The following is a 24534-nucleotide window of genomic DNA, read 5'->3' on the forward strand; positions in this document are numbered from 1 at the left end:
TCCCTATTGTTGATTAGTGCTTTTGTATGATAAAGGTTTTCTATTATCCCTATCTTGTCTTTGTTTCTGGTTTACTTTTCATTTCTGTCCCATGCCTCATTGGGTGGTGAAGGGGACAGATTAGGGCTTTTACAGGAGAATAATAAAGTCAGAGACTCAGGCCTCTCTACCTTTAAGAGTACCCTCGGGACAGTAATGGTTAGGGTCCCAGCTCCAGGGACATTTTGAGGCCCCTCTTCCTTAATGAAGATCATTACAGCATGATAAAACCTCAACCCAATTGAACCCTTGTGGGTAGAGTTGAAGAAAAATCTGTCACATACCCAAGTGAGTCGACTACTAAGCACCAACTTTGGGAACATGTAGAAGAGACCAGAGCTCAGATTTCGGTTAAAACATTTTTTAATCTGCCAGAGAGCAGCCCAGAAGGATTCTGTCAGTGTTGAAACCTAAAGGTGGATTTGCAAAATAGTAACAATTTGGTGACATGATAAGAATCTGTATAACTAATCACATGCTACACAGTTGCAAGTCAAATTTATGTATGAGATAGTCGAGATGATTGTCTAAAAAATGATGGTAGCCTCACATTTGAAGCAGCAGTGGATGGTGAGATATGAGGCTTGAAAGTCAAAAGTTCAAAACATTGTTACCCTTTTGCTTATCAGTGTAATAAGAGTAGTACGTAACAGATATAGCCATCAACATACCGGCAAGTGTTTTCTCCATCGGTGTGCAGAGACCCCTCAGCTCTTTTGAGACCCATGCGGGAGAATGAATGGAACATGGTCAACATAACATCGTTAATACTGTGGATGCCGTCTGGTTCATCATACAAATTCTCCCAGTATGATCTCAGGCCTGGCGTACCGGATGGGTAGTTACCATACAGGTAGTAATCTAACTGCCCAATTATCTCTTGGTTCACTGAGGCTTCAAATTTCCGAGCGAAAAAAGTTGGTCTTGCTGTTTGCTGAAATGAAAATAAAGAATTAATCAGATGGTTTGAGAAAATGTACTGCTCTGTGCGTGAAGATCACAAATATTGATTCTAGTTTGTGGTGACTTTGAGGGCAAGAATGAAAAAGTTTGACATTTTTAGTATATAATTATTTTCTAGGCTTCCATAGTCCTATCATAATTCACATCACTTTATAGTCATAACCTAAATTCTGTATGTCTTTGGAGAAATCTGGAGTACCTAGAAAGAACACATGTAAACATGGGGCGAGTATACAAACTCGTTGCAGAAGTAGTCCTTGGTGAGATTTGAACCCAAGACCACACTACTACAAAGCAGTATTGCTAACCACTGAGCCAACATACTGCCCTTTGACCTTTAGTGCCTTAAAAAATATTTTGTCTCACATACTAGTTAGAAAATCCACCTACAAATTTTCTGGTATTACCAAAAATATTTTACGTCCTACCAAAAAGTTTCCAGTCTGACCCAAAAACATTAAAAGCATAACTAACCAAATAAAGAAATGTTATTTTATTTTCTATTAGGCATTTTGAAGTGGTTAGTGTTAGGTATATGTTGGGAGAATTTTCTGACGACTACCTCCAATGTACAGTATACCTCTGACGCATGCTATCCATATGCTCCCATTATAAAAAAGAACATTTAGCGCTCTTTTTTTTAAACAATTTTATAGGATGCTTTTGTATTGAATAGTGCAGGAGATTATTTATAATGGCTATAGAGAGGCCAAAAAAAAAAAAAAATCAGAAACTAGACACTGCAAATACATTCATTTTGCATATATAAAGTCAGCATATTGTGCAGCCCTGTACTGAGTTTGTCATACTTAGGCACTAAGGCCGATTTCAAAAGAAGTCAATAAACCTAAAAGTAGGTTCTTGGACTATGTGAGGAAACCAAGGGAAAACCACACAATCACAGGGAAAAGATAAAAGTTTCATGCAGAAGTCAGCTGTGGTCAGGTCCAAACCCAAGACCGCAATGTAGAAAGGCAACAGAGCTGACGACCAAGCCGACGTGCTGTCCATCTATATAGTTAAAGAAAAATTTGACCCAAATGACCTTTTTTCGCATTTGTCATACTCATGACTTTAGGAAACTTTATGTTCTTTTCTTCTAGGTCCAGCAAAAAGTAAATTATATCTCAACTTCTTTTTAGCTTTTTCACAAAGTAAAGGCTTATCACTAGGACATGCCATTACTCTATGATAGTGGGAGCTCAACCTCGGCACCCTCATCAATCCAGAGAATATAGAAGACATAGCCACTTTTCAACAGGGTTGCACTGCAGTGTTGGGGTGGCTGTGAGGGGCATGTAGGGTGATAGTTTTTGGACCACCAGTGATCGCATATCCTCAAGGTATACCATAATACTATAATAATACTTTTTATTTCTATAGCACCAACATATTCCGCAGCACTTTACATTTAACCACTGTATGAGATGTGAAAGCACCTTTAATAGTCATATGGGGGGACGAGACGTAGCAACTTTTTTAAGTCAATCAATTCAATTACAATGAAGAAGTTTAGACAAAAAATTAATGTGCATATATAGTTATATATACAGTATATATACATACAGTATACATATACTCATAGTGATTTCCTATACACCATCTTAATGGCTTTCTTTTACTGCATACATAAAAAAACAAGGCTGTGTATGCGGAAACTTACCAACATAACGACATAATTACAAACAGTAATATCCAACTCATTTACCACATTTCCAAGAATATGTTGCTACAATATACAGTAAGATGGATTTTCTTCCCAAACACACATTGATTATATTACTTGGAACTAATGTTTCCAGGCTGGCTGAGATTTCAGAAAATTACCATAATAGACACCGGTCATAAATAGACACACAAGATGCCATTATTTACTAATGATTACAGATAAAAATTAAACCCGTTGACCATTTATGAGCAAAACAATATTTTACGTATGCTTGAAGCCACGTAGACTCCTTCCTGATAAACCGTTCAAGGACTGACTTCCTATGAACAATTAACTGGAAGTTTGATCTCTGTTTAACCTTTGTCCTGTCCAATATACATAAAAAAAAAATTTATTTCGTAAATAGCCACTAAGTACTGGTGTACCAGGTAGAAGAATCACTGTACTATAGCTATCTAATTTATTGACACTGCGGTTAATATGAGGCTAGATTATATATTTACAGTGTGTTATGATAGTGTAGCATCTCACTTGGAAATATAGGTAATACACTAAAAACTGCAACTGACCCTACCGGTTCCTGTACAGACTAGAGATCCAGTCCCTAGTGGTTTTTGCGTGAGCAAAGATAGCCTTAATCACAGACTAGACAATGGCGACTAGGACCTATGCTGTCTGAAAGGCCGTTGAGCGCTTCTCATTCCTCCTAAAGAAAGGAGGGCAGAGCAAAGTTAAAATTACCTACAGAAGGGAAAGTGTGCTGGAATAGAAAGTGATCCCACTGTGAGTAAAACAAACCACAAAATACAAAATAAAGTGTTAAGTACGTTCTGTTAGAGAATATGCCACCTATTTCCTAAAAAGGAAGGTGGTGAATGACACACAGATTGTGCTATGCCTAGTGTCGGGCATGAGGAGGTGGTGCATGACACACAGATTGTGTTATGCCTAGCGCCGGACATGAGGAGGTGGTGCATGACAAACAGATTATGTTATGCCTAGTGCCGGGCATGAAGAGGTGGTGCATGACAAACAGATTATGTTATGCCTATTGTCGGGCATGAAGAGGTGCTGCATGGCACACAGATTGTGCTATGCCTAGTGCCACGCATGAGGAGGTGGTGCATGACACATAGATTGTGCTATGCCTAGTGCTGGGCATGAGGATGTGGTGCATGACACATAGATTGTGCTATGTGTTGTGAATTAGACTTTTTTGGCTCCCTCTAGTGGTTACTAGTGATATGACTCTGGGATTTCCTTCCCTCTGTTTGCACCCAGCTGGGTCGTTACTTCAGGGGTGTTGCTATATAAACCTCCTGGAACCTTAGTCCAGTGCCTGGCATCGGTGTTATCAGACACATTCTGTTTGCTCCTGTTTGCTGGTCCTGGTTCGTGCTAAATTAAGCTAAGTCTTGCTTCTTTGTTTTTTTTTGGATTATTTGTTTGCTATCATTTTTGTCCAGCTTGTACTAAATGTGATTCCTGACCTTGCTGGAAGCTCTAGGGGGCTGGTGTTCTCCCCCCGGGCCGTTAGACGGTTCGGGGGTTCTTGAATTTCCAGTGTGGATATTTTTTATAGGATTTTTTGCTGACCATATAAGTTATCTTTCTATATTCTGCTATTAGCTAGTGGGCCTCTCTTTGCTAAATACCTAGCTCATTCTTATGTTTGTCTTTTCCTCTTACCTCACCGTTATTATTTGTGAGGGGCTTCTATCCAACTTTTTGGGGTATTTCCTCTGGAGGCAAGAAAGGTCTTTCTTTTCCCTTCTAGGGGTAGTTAGCTCTCCGGCTGGCGCGAGACGTCTAGGATCAACGTAGGAACGTTCCCCGGCTGCTGGTATTTGTGGTGCTAGGATTAGTTATATGGTCAGCCCAGTTACCACTGCCCTATGAGCTGGTTTTCTGTATTTACAGACTTAGCATTATTCCTGAGACCCTCTGCCATTGGGGTCACAACAGCTATGCCTAGTGCCGCACATGAGGAAGTGGTGCATGACACATAGATTGTGCTATGCCTAGTGCCGCACATGAGGCAGTGGTGCATGACACATAGATTGTGCTATTCCTAGTGCCGTGCATGAGGAGGTGGTGCATGACACATAGATTGTGCTATGCCTAGTGCCATGCATGAGGAGGTGGTGCATGACACATAGATTGTGCTATGCCTAGTGCCGGGCATGAGGAGGTGGTGCATGACACACAGATTGTGCTATGCCTAGTACCGTGCATGAGGAGGTGGTGCATGACACATAGATTGTGCTATGCCTAGTGCCGGGTATGAGGTGGTGGTGCATGACACATAGATTGTGCTATGCCTAGTGCCATGCATGAGGAGGTGGTGCATGACACATAGATTGTGCTATGCCTAGTGCCAGGCATGAGGAAGTGGTCCATGGCACAGATTGTGCTATGCCTAGTGTCGTGCATGAGGAGGTGGTGCATGACACATAGATTGTGCTAAGCCTAGTGCCGGGCATGAGGAAGTGGTGCATGACACATAGATTGTGCTATACCTAGTGCCGGGCATGAGGAGGTGGTGCATGACACATAGATTGTGCTAAGCCTAGTGCCGGGCATGAGGAAGTGGTGCATGACACATATATTGTGCTATACCTAGTGCCGGGCATGAGGAGGTGGTGCATGACACATAGATTGTGCTATACCTAGTGCCGGGCATGAGGAGGTGGTGCATGACACATAGATTGTGCTATGCCTAGTGCCGGGCATGAGGAGGTGGTGCATGACACATAGATTGTGCTATACCTAGTGCCGGGCATGAGGAGGTGGTGCATGACACATAGATTGTGCTATGCCTAGTGCCGGGCATGAGGAGGTGGTGCATGACACATAGATTGTGCTATGCCTAGTGCCGGGCATGAGGAGGTGGTGCATGACACATAGATTGTGCTATGCCTAGTGCCAGGCATGAGGAGGTGGTGCATGACACATAGATTGTGCTATGCCTAGTGCCGTGCATGAGGAGGTGGTGCATGACACATAGATTTTTTCTTTTAGAGGAGGACAAAAGCCCGTACTGTCATGTCAATACTTTCATATGTAAACATATAAATACAGAAAAATGACTCATCTGTTTCATAAAATTGGAATAAATCACAATAAACAGCTTTTAGGATTCACTTGCACCAATTTTCCCAAATGTAAGATTTGCTTGCACCACAACTCAACACATAGATATACAAAAAAAAAGACCCTTTACTACCATCTAGAAAACGTGATGCAAAATGTACAGTAGTTGATGTTCACCAAAAGCACAAATGTAATAATACAATGTTGGCACAAGTTTGCTAAAATTTGAAAAAGTCCCACAGGTGTCTAAAAAATAATGTCCGGATTAGTTTCATATTGTCCTTTTAAATAAAAGTTATTTTATAAAATGTTGACATATGCTCAAGTCAAATTCATCAAACTATGAATATAATGCAGCAAAAGAAAAAAATAGAGCAAAAAAGTATAACTGAAGACAAGGACTAAAGGCCAACACATGGTTCACACAGTTTTTTAATGGCCAATTGTGACTTTAAGTTTCCGCAGCAGCTGGGCAGCAATATAAAACCAAATGACTGTCAAACGGCTCGTGGCCACAGGTGTTCTTCACATTGTGGCTGGAAAGATGGCTTTTACTCTGATGGATATTAAATCTAATGTTTTTTCCATACGCTATTGTGTTACATTTTACTGGACGCAGCATCGTCTTTTTGTTACTCGAAAATCACATTTTCCGCATAAATGACTCTACGGGGCACAATAAACCTGACACATATGTATCATTCAATCATGGTCTCCTTAATGATTTTCAAATACTAAGTTTATTTTGTACTAAATCTATCTGAAAACCTGCATTTCATGTCTAAGGGGAGTGTGTTAGCAGTTTTGAGCCAGTAAAACTGCTACTGGTGCTAGATAGGAGTCCTGGAACGGTGCGTAAACCAACTTGGCGTGGAGCTTTAGTAGCAGCGTGACTGAGAGGGTGGAGTTTTAAACTGATGTTTTCCGGAATCGAAATTGTCCAATGGAGATGCCAAGAAGCCCCTGACTCTCTGCAGCACGCGATCCATAACTACTCCCATCCACTTTGGAGTGTCCATCCAGGAACCGTCCCAGGTCTCAAACTATTACAAGATTCTTAAGCAGATCAATTAATACTTACATTAGAGTGGATTGCGCTCACAACTTGGCCTGTCCTGAAGCCATAAAATGCCACAATCTGGCTTTAAATTTTTGTAAATTTGTTGGCCTGTTGATGGCCACCTACCGCTAATCCCCACTAATATGCCATACGCCATAATTTAATAGGCTAGGGATTGACAAAAAGCGCACATAGGACATTAAACTAATAGCAAGCGGATTTATTTTGTTTTTTTTAGGCTCATGTTGTGATGCTGTGAAATTTTACAGCTGCTCCGCTGGTTGGAAGAACCAACATACACTGTGTTCCAAATTATTATGCACAAAGATTTTAGGAGTGATAAGGTTAGAATTTTTTTGTTTGTCATTTAAAGTCATTGATGGTGATGTGTGTCAGGGCTCTTTATATCACTGAAAGCAATTGCAGATACCTGTGCAAATTAGTTTGGCAGGTGTGTCCAAATAAAGGCAAGACTACTTAAGAACGCTGTTCCACATTATTAAGCAGCCTACATTTTTTGCCAAAATGGGAAAGAAAAAGGATGTGTCAGCTGCTGAGAAGCAACAAATTGTGGAGTATTTAGGTCAAGGCATGACTACAATCAACATTGCCAAGACACTTCATCGTGATCATCGCACAATCAAGAAGTATGTAGCCGATTCCCAGCACACACGTGTGCGTGCTGATAAGGAAAAATTGAGGACTCTTTCCAACAGGCAATTGCGTAAGGTTAAAAGAGCAGCTGCAAAAATGCCTTGTCATAGCAGCAGACAAGTTTTTGAAGCTGCTGGTGCCTCCAACGTCCCCAGAACAACAAGATGCAGGGTCCTTCAGAAGTTTGCAGCTGTGCGTAAGCCATCCTGTCGACCACCTCTATCCACTGCACACAAGCAGAAACGGCTCCAGTGGGCCAAACGATACATGAAGACTGACTTCCAAACTGTTTTGTTCACCGATGAGTGCCGTGCAATGCTCGATGGTCCAGATGGATGGAGTGGAGGATGGCTGGTTGATGGACACCCCATGAAAACACGGCTAAGGAGGAGGTGGAGTAATGTTTTGGGCTGGAATCATGGGGAGAGAGATTGTCGGCCCCTTTATGATCCCTGAAGGGGTAAAGATGAACTCCATAATCTATGCTGAGTTTCCTAAACAACACTTCCTGCCATGGTTCAAGAGGAAGAACTGTGCTTTCTGCAGCAAGATCATTTTCATGCATGATAATGCACCGTCTCATGCTGCAAAAAACACATCTGCATCTCTGGCTGCTATGGGCATAAAAGAGGACAATCTTATGGTGTGGCCACCATCTTCCCCTGACCTCAACCCCATTGAGAACCTCTGGAGCATCATCAAAAGGAGTTTCTCTGATGGCGGGAGGCAGCTCACATCTAAGCAACAGCTCTGGGAGGGTATTCTGTCCACATGCAAAACAATTGAAGCAGAAACCATCCAAAAACTGACAAATTCAATGGACGAGAGAGTTCAGAAGCTTCTTTCGCACAAGGGGTCCTATGTGCAAATGTAACATCACCTAGAATAAAGTTTTCACTTGAAAACTGTTTGATTTCATTTTGTAATAAGCTGATAATGCTTATAACTTCACAATTGACCATTTTTTTCTGTTAAATATAAAAAAAAGGTTGAAAACTCTGCTGTGCATAATAATTTGGAACATGCATTTTGAGTGTTAATTTTTTTTTAAAAAGATACTGTTTTCATAGGCAGTTTGCTCCAAAACATTGCAATTATACTAGAATAGTAGACGACTGGAAAATACCAATGACTGCAATTCAGATAGGTAATTTAGAGAAAATATGAGGAAAAATTATTTGCATAATAATTTGGAACACAGTGTAGATATGTACCAAAGGGAAAAAAATGCAGGTCTACTGCGCTGTTGGGAAGGAATTCACCTGATTCAGACAATAGAAATAGATCATAGTTTATTCCCAACGCGTTTCTATGTCGAATGGACCTCTTCATCAGGAGTGGATAGGAAGAGGTCCGTTCAATCTAGAAACACGTTGGGAATAAACTACAATCTATTTCTATTAATCTGAAGTACTGTGAATTCCTGACCAGCAGCGCAGCACACCCGCATTTGTACCTTTGGTACATGCACCAGAATTTTTCACTTTTTAAAGCCCCAAAAGTTACACGCGTAATATGATAAATTCCGCTATCTGATTTGTTTATTTCTAAAATATAAGAAAATATGCAAATTTCTAAAATAATTTAGAAAAAAAAAGTCTCCAATTTGTGTCCACAGGTCCTATGCAGATCTATGTGCCTCTATACAGACTACCAATAAATCCAGGGTTTTGCCTCATCCTGCAGTATCCTTTTTCGCGGTCCTTTATTCCTATTAAACTCCAGACGAAGGACAACAGGAAGGAAATGACATAACTTCAATTCTGTACTACGGTATTTAGGAGTTATTTTTAGTTTGTAACAATGGAGACGCCTTGATCTGCTGTGGACAAAAAATAAAAGATCATATTTTTATTAAAAAAAATATTTGCAGATTATATTTTATGTTTTTATTTCTTTTATTTTAAATTTTAGGTTTTAAGCACTGCACAAGAGTTGACATTCAGCACCTGTCACAAGGACCCAATTTTATTACACAGAAGATCTTTTGTCCTAGAAGTCTAGCAGGAATGCTGGTATGCACATATGTCTGCATCTTGGACATAATTATATACTTAATTTTTTAAGTATGGGTATCATAAAAGATTTTGCTTGTTACACATTTACCATAGGTCAGAGGCACCCTTTTAGGCCTGTTTGTGGGAGAGACTGCTCAGATACTCTACCGTTGACTTTTTTCACTATTACTATACTATAATTCCTGGAACATGCAAAACACCCATAAACATGACTCTATCACTATTGAAATATATACTTAGATGACCTTGTCAATGGGATTTATGAGAATCAATATACCAGTATTTGGTCTTTGGGCTTTTTTGAATATGTTAAAGTGTTTTTCCCACTAAATATATTTATTATCGGTCCATAGTACTGATTTATGATTGCTGGAGGTTCTACCAATTCTGAGAACTGCTGTTTTATCAGTCCCATAGAAGTGAATGGAATAGTGGTCACACATGTGTGCTACAGCCTCTTTTACAAAGAGGATTTTGGGATCCTATCCTGGCGATAGGTGGAGCTCCAACCAGTCACCACCCCCAGAAATCATACATTTATCACCTGTCCTGTGGCTAGGACACAAAGATTTCCTAGGAACATTTTTTTAAGGAATAGCTACTATAAAGGATTTATTCTAAATGACAATATTGATTTTGGTGCGTCAAGAAGTCTAGACAGAAGATCATCCTATGGCATGTAGTGAAGATCAAAACCGGTCTCCTTCAACATCAACATTCTGTGCATCCGGAGCACTTTTTTCCCCCAAAATTGACCTATCTAAATACCTGTCCAATAGTGATGAGCGAGTATACTCGTTGCTCGGGTTTTCCCGAGCACGCTCGGGTGGTCTCCGAGTATTTATTAGTGTTTGGAGATTAAGTTTTCATCGCCTCAGCTGAATGATTTACAGCTACTAGCCAGGCTAAGTACATGTCGAGGTTGCTTGGTTGCTAGGGAATCTGCACATGTAATCAAGCTGGCTAAGAGCTGTAAATCATTCAGCTGAAGTGATGAAAACTATATCTCCGAACACTAACAAATACTCGGAGATCACCTGAGCATGCTCGGGAAAACCCAAGCAACGAGTATATTCGCTCATCACTACTGTCCAAGATTAGAAAAAGGGGCAAAAACATGCTAAGCTGTAATATGAAGTATCTTGGGGACTAATGCTAACTGACTTACCTGAGTCCACTGCCTAAAAATCAGTGAAGGCTTCATAATCCTATTCATGTTATGAACCACTCTCTATAGGATTTATAAGAAGGCTTGGACTGGCCCATAGGAGAACAGGTGAATTCCCCGGTGGGCCCCTGTATGGGCTGTAGCTGGCACAATACATTTGATTTACTTTGTACAGAAAAAGGCAGGATGTCATCAGTCATTTAACAACCTGCCAAGTTAATTATTATATAATAGTATATGCAAGTTTGTGAAATAGGATGATGTAATATTTGCATGTAGCTGAAAAGTGGGCCTCTACAGTCAACCTTACCAATGGGCTCCTGGCACCTCAGGTCGACACTATTTATAATTATAACTGAACTATTCATGACCAGGATAGGTCCACCTAACCACACCCCAACACTTGATTAAGGGTTATGATTCCACGAGTGGGGGTCATTCGAGGCTGCTATATAGTTCAACCTAGCCGAAAGGTTTATATGTAGAATGCATTCAGAGTAGTCAGCATCCATATTAGAACCCAAGTGTAAAATGTTCTGTACGACCTATAGCTTTTAATTATGTCAAGACAATGCCAAATACATCACAGGAGAAGAAATTGATTTCTACTAGGACTATTGGCTTTTCAGAGAAGTGGATATTGTTTGCAGCAATTACATGTCGGCCAAAACTGGCCTCTTTTCCCATGTGAGAAGATCTGTAAAGGAATACAGCTTCCAGACAAAGCGAACCCAATTCAAGTGAAATGGTAACTAAATACTCTGATTACTCAGGACATTTCGTTAATAAAAGAGCAATAATAATAAAAAAGCTTGCTTGGCATCTGCAGTGAGATATCCTTTAAAAGTAGGTTCATGCTAGCAACAGTCTGGCTGATGTCCATGAAAATCCTGTCTGCTACAGGAGCTAAGCTGTTGCTGCTTCTTCGCGACCTTCGCAAGTGGATGCAGAACAAATCAAGGTCGTGGCTGAGCTGATTCTACATTGATATATCTCGGCTGAAAGATAAATGCAGTAGACCAAACCTGTCCAACTCATGCCTTTAGTTGTCAAAACATCCATTAAGTGCGAACATAAATTCATTCACATACAAAGCTTGCTGAATGTAAATGATGTTTATTTGCATACATTTAATGCTCCCGCAGCATGCTGGGCACCTCTAACAAACAGCCAAGGATGTTTAGAGGAAGCTCAGGAAGTTATTGGCAAGAAAGTTTTTCACAAATTATTTTTGTAAGTTGAAGACAAAACCCGAGTGATACAGGTACAGTAGATTAACGCTCCAGGTATAAGTGAAACCTTGGACAAAAGAGTGATGATTACGCCTATGTCTGGCCCGCCTTTAGCTTGACAATCATAAAGCATATTTACACAGTAGACCCTGGGCCATCTGCATCCGCCAGGTTTGCGTTGTGCCAACACTGTCACTGGCTCTCCCACATTCAAAATGCCACATCCATCGGTAGTCTATATCCTATTTACTAACTAAAGACTTCAGCAAAGCAGCCTGTATTCAGTTGACAGATCTGGAAAACTTGAAATTCACTAGGGTCTATCTCTCTCATCACCACAGCCGCAGTTGCTTTCCACATGGCTTCCTTCTATTTACCTTGCTTCTGGACTCTGGGCATGTCCTCCTGCTTCTGCCATAACCTCTGGCTCTGTTACTTCTTACAATATGCATTATAGGTTCCAGGAGCCAAATATTTTTTTACAGCTAGTGCACTTCCCTTTCGAAATGCCCAATGTGTAAGCAATAAGGTACTAAAAGCTACTGTTATATGAAAAAGTATATCTCATGACTTGTAACATAACTTGTTTCATTTTCATTGTTTGCGCTATCCTTGGATATTGTGCCGATGGCATCCCTTTGAATGTGTTAATCGAATAAATAGTTGTTGGCTTAAGTACCACTGTCTCCTCATTGTCTGCGCTGTTGCATCCGCATACCTGTTAACGCAAATGTCTCCAGGCATTTTGACATGTTGTTTGTGCTTGCTATAATAAAATCATACTTAATTCAGACTCCGTGAGAGTGCGGTCATTCCCTCTCTACTATACTCTGGAACATCCACCAGGTTTGACCACCACCTCCCAAGTGCGCTGAGTGCACACCATCATTCTTTTCAATACGTAATTCACGTAACAGCAATGCTGTTGTAAGGAGGAAGACCGGGCCGCGGGTACCTGTACCGAGCCAGGTCCGGAACTGTTGAGGCTGCCTCCCTTGTTGCCTGGGGGAAGGAATGTGGAGCCGGACTGACCTCATTACCCGGGTAGGATGGGCAGCTTAAAAAAAGCGGGTGCAACCACGGGCAGTTTGGCGCGAATCAGTAGCAGCGCGCAGCCAGATGAGCAGCGTGCTCCATCCTCTGAGCACCGGCACCATGACGGGCTGCATTGTTTGCAAAATACTTGTAAGGGGGCACCACGGACCGTGGGATACCACCAGGACCTATACAGGGATGAACATACACAAAGAAGAACAGACTAGGTCCTATAAATGGGGATCACCACAACGGATATGACATGAATGTAAACACAGCTTTTATTGGGAAATACAGAAAAAGTGACAAAAACACTTACATTTAAAAACATTTAAAAAGCATAACAATGCTAACCATTACAGCCCCTAATACGGCAACCTACATGGCCAGGTTGGTTCGTGTACTAACATATTGTATATGATGTTATATGGTTGAGTCCTACGTGGTTTACTGCCGTAATAGGGGCTGTAATGGTTAGCATTGTTATGCTTTTTAAATGTTTTTAAATGTAAGTGTTTTTGTCACTTTTTCTGTATTTCCCAATAAAAGCTGTGTTTACATTCATGTCATATCCGTTGTGGTGATCCCCATTTATAGGACTTAGTCTGTTCTTCTTTGTGTATGGGCTGCATTGTTTGGTTCCCGCTGCCTCCAGCATAACTGCTGCAGAGAGAAGTGCCGTGCGCTCAGTAGCTGCCAGAGAGAGAAGTGCCATGAGCTCAGTGACTGTGAGTACTGCGCACGTGCAGAGAGAAGGCCGAGTACCGGACAGACTTTTGCGGCCTAACCTGCCACTTGTTTCATGCCCGTTTACGTTTGACTCTGAGAGTGCCGAGGCCTTGTTTGTTTTGGACACGATTATGGACTAGGTGCTCAGCGGAAGGTACCGGAGACCGACTGCTGCCGCCAGAAGACGGACCATCGCTTAAAGGACCCCATCTGAGGACATCGCCCGGCCGCTGCCGGTTCTACAACCCCCCTGTGGGATTATCTGCAGCAGAGGACCATACAGGACATGATAAGTTTCTTCATTGGACTGCTATGGTTTTACAGTTGCTACCCCTATTATCCCTCGTTTAACCATTAACCTCACTGCGAGAAGTGAATACTTTGTTTTATTAAATTGTTACATCTTGTTACTGCGAGAAGTGAATACTTTGTTTTATTAAATTGTTACATCTTGTTAACCCTTGCTCTGCTTCCTGTTTGTCACTGCATCCCGCAACCTGCTCACACTGTCATGACAGACCAGTTGGTATAACTCATGTTCAACAGCAACAGGTTACTGATGTGGCCAATGGACCTGGTTGGGCGAATTGATATGTACCAAGTCTATTAGTCAGGGAACTAGCAAGGACAGAGCCAAACTACTCATGTCACTAGATACACATTTTTCATATGACAAGTACAATTACTTGTCTGTCGCCTGCCCTGTTCCTCTACATGTTACCTGTGGAGAAAGAATTCAGTCAGTTCTAATCTTCTGTCTGTTTACACTATGAACTCTGTTTACCCGTATCATCTGTCTGTCTCCACTTCTGCCATTGCTACCATTGCTATTGTGAGTAACAGCTTAACCCAGATCAAAACAGCTTATCAACTACTTCAGGTAAACCTTGTGTCTGCTAAAATTTGCCCTCACTCTGTAATCAGTCAAAATTCAAACTACTGATCATAGTTTTGCCTTCACAGAGGTCTTCTCATACACGTAATGGTGCTGAGAATCTACTATATAATTGTCTACGGGTCACTTCCGTCTGTCTGTCCTTCTGTCTGTCTGTGACGGATATTCATTGGTCGCGGCCTCTGTCTGTCATGGAAATCCAAGTCGCTGACTGGTCGCGGCAAAGCAGCCACGACCAATCAGCGACGGCCACATTCTGGAAGAAAATGGCCACTCCTTACTCCCCGCAGTCAGTGCCCGGCGCCCGCATACTCCCCTCCAGTCACAGCTCACACAGGGTTAATGGCAGCGTTGACTGCGGTGTAACGCACTTGGGTAACACTGCTATTAACCCTGTGTGACCAACGTTTACTATTCATGCCGCTTATGCAGCATGAATAGTAAAAAGATCTAATGTTAAAAATAATAAAAAAAATAAAAAATAATTACATACTCACCCTCCGTTGGCCCCCGGATCGAAGCGGTAACCGATGCTCCCGGATCGAAGCGGTTACCGACTCTCCTCGCGACGCCCCGGTGACCGCTCCATGCATTGCGGTCTTGCGAGATGATGACGTGCGGTCTCGCGAGACCGCTACGTCATCATCTCGCGAGACCGCAATGCACTCTTCAGATCGGAGCGCGCGAGGACCATCGGTAACCGCTTCGATCCGGGAGCATCGGTAACCGCTTCGATCCGGGAGCCAACGGAGGGTGAGTATGTAACTATTTTTTATTTTAATTCTTTTTTTTAACAGGGATACGTTGCATACCACATGACTGGCCAATATACTACGTGACTGGGCAGTATACTACGTGGCTCTGTGCTGTATACTACGTGACTGGGCAATATACTATGTGGCTGGGCAATATACTATGTGGCTGGGCAATATACTACAAGGCTCTGTGCTGTATACTATGTGGCTGGGCAATATACTACGTCGCTGGGCAATATACTACGTGGTTGGGCAATATACTGCGTGGCTGGGCAATATACTACGTGACTGGGCAGTATAATACGTGGCTCTGTGTTGTATACTACGTGACTGGGTAATATACTATGTGGCTGGGCAATATACTACGTGGCTCTGTGCTGTATACTACGTGGCTGGGCAATATACTACATGGCTGGGCAATATACTACGTGGTTTGGCAATATACTGCGTGGCTGGGCAATATACTACGTGGCTGGGCAATATACTACGTGGTTGGGCAATATACTACGTGGTTGGGCAATATACTACGTGGCTGGGCAATATACTACGTGGCTGGGCAATATACTACGTGGCTGTGCAATATACTAAGTGGGCTGTGCAATATACTACGTGGCTGGGCAATATACTATGTGGCTGGGCAATATACTACGTGGGCTGTGCAATATACTACGTGGCTGGGCAATATACTACGTGGCTGGACAATATACTACGTGGCTGGGCAATTAACTACGTGGGCTGTGCAATATACTACGTGGACATGCATATTCTAGAATACCCGATGCGTTAGAATCGGGCCACCATCTAGTCTAGTATATAATCGTCTAAGTCTGTCTGTTTGTCTGTACTGGAAATCCCGCGTTGCTGATTGGTCGTGACCGGCCGGCCGCGACCAATCAGCGATATTGGCGCGGAATTTAACCCCCACTCACAACGCAACGTAGTTCACTCACGTTTACTGAACAAGTTCTGTCAGTCACAGTGTGATGTAGTTCAGTCATGTTTACTAGACAAGTTCTGTCAGTCACAGTGCGACATAGTTCACTCACGTTTACTGAACAAGTTCTGTCAGTCACATTGCCACGTAGTTCACTCACGTTTACTGAACAAGTTCTGTCAGTCTCAGTGCCACATAGTTCACTCACGTTTACTGAACAAGTTCTGTCAGTCACAGTGCCACGCAGTTCAGTCACGTTTACTGAACAAGTTCTGTCAGTCACAGAATATAATGATAATGTATATATTTTACCCGGAAAATCCTGTGTATTCATTGCATTATTTTTAAATCTTCATAAATAAACTACATACATATTCTAGAATACCCGATGCTTTAGAATCGGGCCACCATCTAGTAGTTATATAGTCATAGTTCTTTTCACTTGAATGGAACAGAGCTGCCATTCCTACACATTACAGGTGGCCAAAGCATCCTGCCAACTGCATTAAATCAATGAATCTTAAGTATCAATGAAGTTCCAAAGATCTGGTCTTCACCATTCATAAGATTATGTAATATCCTAGTAATATAACCATCACTGCATAAGTAGGGAATACCCATTTAAAACTGAAAGTAAGGGCAGCTGTATAAAAGAAAACTAGTTGTAATGGAAACATACATACCTGAAAGCGGTGGAAGTCAGAAGGCTTGAAGTCATTTGGCGAGCAGCCACACCAGTCTACAATGTGTTTATATTGACATTTGCAGCCCAGTTTTCTATTCCAGTTAGTGATTCGCAAATTATTATCAACCATGGTGTCACAATAAGGGCTGTTTTCCAAAACAGTATGAAAGAAAGACTGAAAGAGAAACGAAAAAAAAAGTGTAAAGGTCTACTAGTCAATAAGATTCAATCAAACACAAGAAATGACCTGGAAAGCAGCAAATACAGTGGATGAAAGGCCATGTAAGACACCGGATGAAGATATTATGAGCTTTAAAGGCATATTCTGTAAAAAAAAAAAAAAAAAAAATTGGTTACTGGTTGTTTGTTAATGTTGCCTTGTTTATGAGGAGGAGGTGCCCTGCCCATGTTCACTCCACCTATGGTAAATGAGGATGGAGCAACCCCTGAAACTGTGGTTATGTCTAGAGTTGAGCGGATATGTTCGGAATTGGTTGCCGAATCTGAATTTGCCATATTCGTGCCATATTGGTACCCTATTCATGCAAAATTTATGCTTGGTGATCGTTTCCGAACATATTCTGTAATTTCTACTCCCATTGACTCCAATGACGTTAAGCTGTTTCGGCGAATATTGCAAAAACAACATTCGCCGCCAATCATAATCGGAACCAAATTTTGAAAAATTCGCTCAACTCTAGTCATGTCTACTGATGAGAGCTACTACATTAAAACTTATTTGCGGCACATAGTAAAAAGTGAAAACTTGAAAGATACAACGAGGTCACAATTAACATGCTAAAGTTTATTCAAATTTATTTTTATTTGGCTGCTATGACAACAATGTTTTCTTCTATAAATTATTTAGAATTTGTCTTTAAATAAAAAGAAAAATAAAACATTTGCAAGTTCTATAAAGTCCCAACATTGAGTAATTCCTTATTCTGTGGATCCATTTTCCTGTCATTCTTTACTACGTTATTTCCTATTTTAAGCAAGAAATTCCGATTTGAAAAAAAAAAATTACCTGCCGCAGAATATAATTTATATTTATAATCTAGCAGCAACATAGAAGAGAAAGGAACCTAATTCGTATCCTGATGATTACCGTAATTTGTTTAAGTTCTATTGATGAAACTGGTTAGAGAAGGAGAATATGTCTGGATAGTGTGGGATCATTCTGCCTTCTGCTGCCATTTTCTAATTACAAGGGCATCCAGGCTCTAAAACAAATTCTACGTTAAAATCTTTGTATGGACAGAAAATATACGGAGGCTGTTTATTATGTGCATATACTATCTGCTTCTTATATTTACATTTTTATATGCCGTGATGCCATACTGAGCTGATCACAAGTATACTTGAAGCCATGTAAATATTAGCCTACAGGCTCAGGAAATGTTTCTTTCCAACGAATATATCTAGAATCAAAACGATGTATAGTTTATATATTCTTCTGTAGCTCCCAAATATTTATCTGTATTACTGGGATCAAATATGACCAAGAGCGACTTCTGCATGAAGCGTGTATGTTCTTAGTGCTTACATCTTTATTTTCCAGGTACTTGTGTTTGTTAATAGGCTCTAGTATGTAAGGGTAATTACACTGGGGTATATCATTTCATTTCCATTGTATACAAAGTTCTATCATACTTTGAGGTGCTGCAGAGATTACTACTATTCACATTGGCACCTGTCCCCAATGGGGTTCCGAATCTTAGTTCCCATTGCTTACATAGTGCTAACGTATTTCGCACTGCTGCAGAGATTACCACCATTCACATCAGTCCCTGTCCCCAAAGGAGCTCCCAATCCTAATTCCCTATGTCACACACTAGAACTGATTTTATAAGAAAACATGCAGATTTGTCCAGGATGCTGTTCTTGGTCAGGTGTTAACCAAGGATGCTAGAGCTGTAAGGTGACAATAATAGCCACTAGGCCACGATGCTTACAATTGATATCACTGTTCTTGGGGGAAAATGGCTACAACAGGAGAAGATATGGCAGTTGCACCCAGGCCTTAAAGTGAACCTACTGTCACGCTCACGCCCTGACTGGTAGGCGTGAGCTCGAGGGGTTTGTGGCCCCACTGTGCCACAAACCAGACTACCCAGGAAGGGGCGTGACTATGACAGCTGCCTGGGTTTTCACTGGAGCCTCTGATGGTGAGGTCAGTCTTGTGCAGCAGGCAACTGCCAGGTGCTACTCCAGGGTGATGTCTGGCTGTGGCTGCTGATCCCACTTGGAGAACAGGAACACTAGAACATGTGCAGGCATCAGGCAGGACTGGCAGAAGAGCACGGCTGAAACTCAGACGAGTAGGCTGGCATGGCTGAGACACAGGGCTGGCAGAGACACGGCAGAGAACACAGGGCTGGCAGAGACACGGCAGAGAACGCAGGGCTGGCAGAGAAATGGCAGAGAACACAGGGCTGGCAGGAACACAGGACTGACAGGGACGGCAGGAACACAGGGCTGGTTGATGTGGTGTATGAAGGAACAGGTAGGGACCTGTTCACAATGGAGGTGCAGGTACGGATATGTAGTATGGAGGAACAGGTAGGGACCTCTTCACACAGGAGGTGCAGGAACGGATATGAAGTATGGAGGAACAGGTAGGGACCTGTTCACACAGGAGGTGCAGGAAAGGAAACAAGCAGAAAGGAATGAGGTATGAAGGAACAGATTGGGACCTGTTCAGACTGGAAGAGAACCGCAAGGCTGCGGATAGGAGCGGTAGAGCAGCAAGAGATAGCACAGCAATAAAAGCTAAGCAGAGCCACAAGGAATATGGAGATGAGCTGCAGCTAGAGATTACTGCAGCAGCAAAGCAGAGCAGAACCACAAGGAATGCAGAGAGGAGCTGCAGCAAGAGATTACTGCAGCAGCAGAAGATAAGCAGAGTAGAACAGAGCAGAACCGCAGGAGTGCGGAGCAGAGTTAAAGCCACAAAGGTACAGAGCAGCCAGAGCCGCAAGAGTGCGGAGTGTAAGCAGACTGAGAACATGAGGAAAGACACAGCAGGGAAGGAAGCCACAGACAAGGAGACCGGGATAAGACTAAGTTCAGACAAGAAAATGGAACAAGACAAGGACAAAGACACAGGGACCAGGATATTCTGCCTCCTGGAGGTCGGAAAACAAGATCAAGGCAAGGCAAGGAGAAAAGTCTCTAGAGAGGGAGTAATACAGAGCAAGGCCTGGCAAACTCAGAAGCAAAACACAAACTGAGCTAACACGTTGCACAGGCCCAGTCCACTGGGTGGAGCTGCACTAAATACTGGAGGCTTCCTGGCAATTGGTCAGGAACAGATTAGACAGATGCACCTGATTTCTATAAGATCCAGAGAGTTCAGGTGCCGGCCCCCTATACACACAGCCAGGAAGCATGCAGAGAGCAGAGACACAGAATATGGAGCTGGCATGAAACAGAAACCACATCATGACCTGGAGCAGTGGGTAAGATAGTGTGAGAGATGAGAGGCCATGCCGTGATGCCAGCAAAGTTGTTACACCTACAAAACTGAATAGCCCCAAAGTACGTGCGGAGGACCGCATGAATCAATAGAACAAGAAAGCAACAAAGTCCTCCAATACCAATAATTTTAAATATAAAGAGATTTTATTCAAAAGACAAGATTTTTATAAAAACACATTTCAAAATGTGTTTTTATAAAAATCTTGTCATTTGAATAAAATCTCTTTATATTTAAAATTATGGGTATTGGAGGACTTTGTTGCTTTCTTGTTCTTAAAGTGAACCTGACAGATAGCCAACATCAATCTCTCCCGATTCCTCCATACACAGGAATACTTGGCCTGCATTTCTGTATTCGCTGAGAGGCCTACTGCCAGATTCTTCTTATCTCTATGCCAAAAAGGGATTGGCCATTGAAATTAAGCAAGTCAAATCCTTCTCTCACCTGACATCATCTTTTAACAAAGAGACCACATACACTTTAGATCAGTGTTTCTTAACTCCAGTCCTCAAGACCCACCAACAGGTCATGTTTTCAGGATTTTCTTAGTATTGCATAGGTGATGGAATTAATGCTTGAGCAGTTGATGAAATTATCACCTGTGCCATACTAAGAATATCCTGAAAACTTGACCTGTTGGTGGCTCTTGAGGACTGAAGTTGAGTAACACTGCTTTTGATGGTCGGTTGATCCCAGTAACATCACCAGGTTTGGCAGACTTATCTAATGTGTATGACCTTCAGTTACTGAGAGGCACTAAAGTCCTCTCTGTCAGATAAGAAGACACTATATTTTGCATGTGGGTGGCCCTCAGACAGATTATGTGTTGGGCCAGATATCTTTTTGATCATATCTGTACTTCTTTTGCAACAGGAAATATATATGATCTGTTACAGGGTTGATGCACTCATTATTAGTCAAAAGTTTGGATACGCCTGTTCATGCAATGGTTTTCCTTATTCTTAATGGAAGGTGCACATTGTACAGTAGATTCAGACTGAAGGCAGGAAAAAACACAAAGACATATATGGAAACAAGGAGTAAAAAAAAAACACATGTGAAACAAACCAGAATATTTCTTAAAACTTAGATTATTCAAAGTACACCCCTTTTACTCTGACAGTTTTAATCCCACTTGGCATTCACCTGGAATAGCTGTCAAAGAAGAAGCATCAATCATTAAGAGTTTATTTGGGGAATAAGAAAGTGTTTGCACCCATCAGGTGTGTTTTCCAGATGCAGTGTTGATACACAGTTCCCTAGAGTGCTGAGCCCTATTTCTCAACTGTTCTACACAAAAATATGGCAAGAACCACTCAACTAAGAGAAATGACAGTCCATCAACACTTAAATACATAAATGTCAGTCAATCCATAAAATTGCTAAAACCTAGTAGGTATTGTAGTAAAGAAAACCATCAATTACTTAGATCAAACTGACTCTCAAGAGGGCTGCCCCAGGAAGACCATCAATTACCTCTGCTGCATAGGATAAGTTCATCCGAGTTACCAGCCTCATAAACCACAAATTGACAATACCATAGATAACAGTCCTCATAAATGATGCACAGATATAAAGTAGCAGACTCATCTCAAGATCAACTGTCCAGAGGAAATTGCGAGAAACGGGCCTTGCAAAGAAGGAACTACTGAGGACTACAAACAAGAGGAGAATTGTTTGGGCCAAGCAACACAAAAAGTGAACATTAGATTAGTGGAAATCTGTACTGTAACCAAAATTTGAGATTTTTATACGAACTGAAATCCATGTCTTTGTGAGATGCAGGAAAGATAAGTGGATGCTTCCTACATGTGGTCCCGACCATGAAGCATGCATGGTGAAGTGTGATAGTCTGGGTGTTCTTTGCTGGTGACAATGTTGGTGATTTATTTCAAATTCCAGGCACACATACCCAGCATGACTATCACAACATTCTGCAATGACAATCATTTGCCTCAGTAGTGAGTCCTAGATGTACACCATGTGACCACTGAAGTCAATGATTGACATAAGACGTCTTGCAAATGACGTGATAACTTCAGAACTGTTGAGGACCACAAGAGTGGTAGTGCTGTATTGGTGGGGGATTAATTAAGTTTAATTTTTTTTCACATGGTTCCCAGCTCTTATGTAACTTTTTACAACTGGACAACAACACCTTTTTAACACCTAAATTGGCCATAATAAAGTAAAAAAAACCCATATAGTTATCTCCGGGACTGGTGCCAGTCCTTTGTTGTCAGTACTGTCTCCTGTAGGACACATGGTATTGTTATATCATGCGACTGCCACAGTCAATCAGCAGCCACTGATCAGCTGCTGATTTTTACTATTCAGTGAAGGTCTGCTGATTGACTGCTGGGAGACAGCGCTTGAAGGTCTGCTGATTGACTGCAGTGGTTACATGATATAACAATGACCGCTGAGAGAGAGAGCGCTGACTTTTGGACGTAAGTACCGGTACATTTTTTTAAATTTTACTTTGGCCACTTTAGGTGTAAAAGAGATTGTCTAATAGCGGACAACCCTTTTCACATAACATGCAACCTGTTTAATACATCAGTGTTCACAACTTCCCCCTAATGATGGCTGCAGTACAATATGATATGGAAACTTGGACTTTCAGTCCCCATAATAATATGTATAAGATTAAAGATAAGTACAACATTTTCGACCTATTTGGATGAAATAATCGGCGTCATTTTGACAATGACAAAAGCAGATTGAAGATATCATACAATGTTTACTAGAACTGAGACTTTTCACTTGATTATCAGTTTCTATAAAATGTAAAGTAGCTGTAATGAATAGTGGCAAAAAGAAAAGGTCTCTGTAGTGGCAAAAGAAAAGGTCTCTGGTAAATTAGGAAAAATCCCCAAAAAAGCCATCCTTATTTCAGCTCCTGATCTCATTTCTAAAGCCTCGGGCACCAATATCAGAGAAACAGCAATGGCTTATTCATGTTATTAAACTGTGTAGAGGCTGAAAATCCTTTACATAAAAATAAGATTACTATGGATGTTACAGCCTTGATCCTAGCGGGTCAAACATAACATGAAATTGCTTCTTAAAGTGTTTCATACGGGCTACTTAAGAAGATAAAAATGGTTTAAGTTAATTGATGCTGAAGTGACGGAATTGCTTTTAGGACATTATGTTCCTTCTACATTGTACAGTCTTTAAGGTCTTCTATGCTATTTACTGCAAATCTTCTCAGCTTCACACAAGTGTAGAGAAAGGTATTATTGGGATTTTTAAGTTTCTAATACAACTATCATGCAAGAGATTCAACTACTGAGAACCTAAATTACATTAAAAGTCAACACAATATCCACAGGTTATACCATAAATGTCTAATAGTTTGGGGGTCCCACCTCTGGCAATCACCTCCCTAAAGTATTCCTAAAGTTTTGGGAAAAGGAGGATCTATCACGGTTTTGGTGGTTTCCAAAACTTGTATTGACTTAAATGTAGAGTCAAGCGTAACTTTCAATTAACTCTATATTAAAGGGAACTTGTCACCAGTTTTTACCTGAGTCATCTTAAACTATGACCTTAATCAGTGCCTATGCTGCAGTCCATCAATGGTTTCATAACCTGCTGAGTCCCCTGTATAACCACCCAAAAGCCTAATGAAATTCTCCCACGCTGTATGTTTATCCCGTCGGCCGGTCCGATGGGCGCGGTTTCTGCTGTCTTCATCCCTCCTCTGGGCTTCTCCATCCTTCTTCTCAGCTACTGATAGCCGTCCTTCTGCTTTACTTAACGTGGATGACGTGTTCTGTCTCTTCCACCTAGTCAGTAGTAAAACCAGAACACATGAGCTGCGCGCACAGTGAACAAGCCAGTAGACATGTTCACACCACCAAGAGACTTGAAAACACAAAAAAGCACAGTAAAACCAAAACCACTCTGTTGCAAAAAAATCACAGTGGACAGCAAGTGCTAGTAAAAAGATGGAAAAAACAGGGTATTTGGTTGATACGTTTTTTTGAAAAAAATGTATATTAAGCCGCTCTACCAATCGCCAAGGTATACCCGTATCAGAGCAGTCCTAACTAATGAATCCTGCTCATACAGGTATTGTACATGTGACCAGGTTTTAAATACATCAGATAGGGATC

At 41.5% G+C, this 24534-nt stretch overlaps 1 protein-coding gene across 1 annotated transcript in view; it reads right to left on the reverse strand.

Annotated features, from left to right (window-relative positions):
• Positions 1 to 24534, reverse strand: part of XYLT1 (xylosyltransferase 1) — a 309757-nt gene that overhangs the window by 23035 nt on the left and 262188 nt on the right. The window contains exons 7-8 of the mRNA XM_077275109.1: positions 16928 to 17104; positions 711 to 973 (exon numbers count right to left, since the gene is read on the reverse strand). Coding sequence (XP_077131224.1) covers positions 711 to 973; positions 16928 to 17104 — 440 coding nt within the window. The remainder of the gene's footprint in view (positions 1 to 710; positions 974 to 16927; positions 17105 to 24534) is intronic.

The sequence above is a fragment of the Ranitomeya variabilis genome, chromosome 7 (genome assembly GCF_051348905.1).
Source record: "Ranitomeya variabilis isolate aRanVar5 chromosome 7, aRanVar5.hap1, whole genome shotgun sequence".
NCBI classification, from domain to species: Eukaryota; Metazoa; Chordata; class Amphibia; order Anura; family Dendrobatidae; genus Ranitomeya; species Ranitomeya variabilis.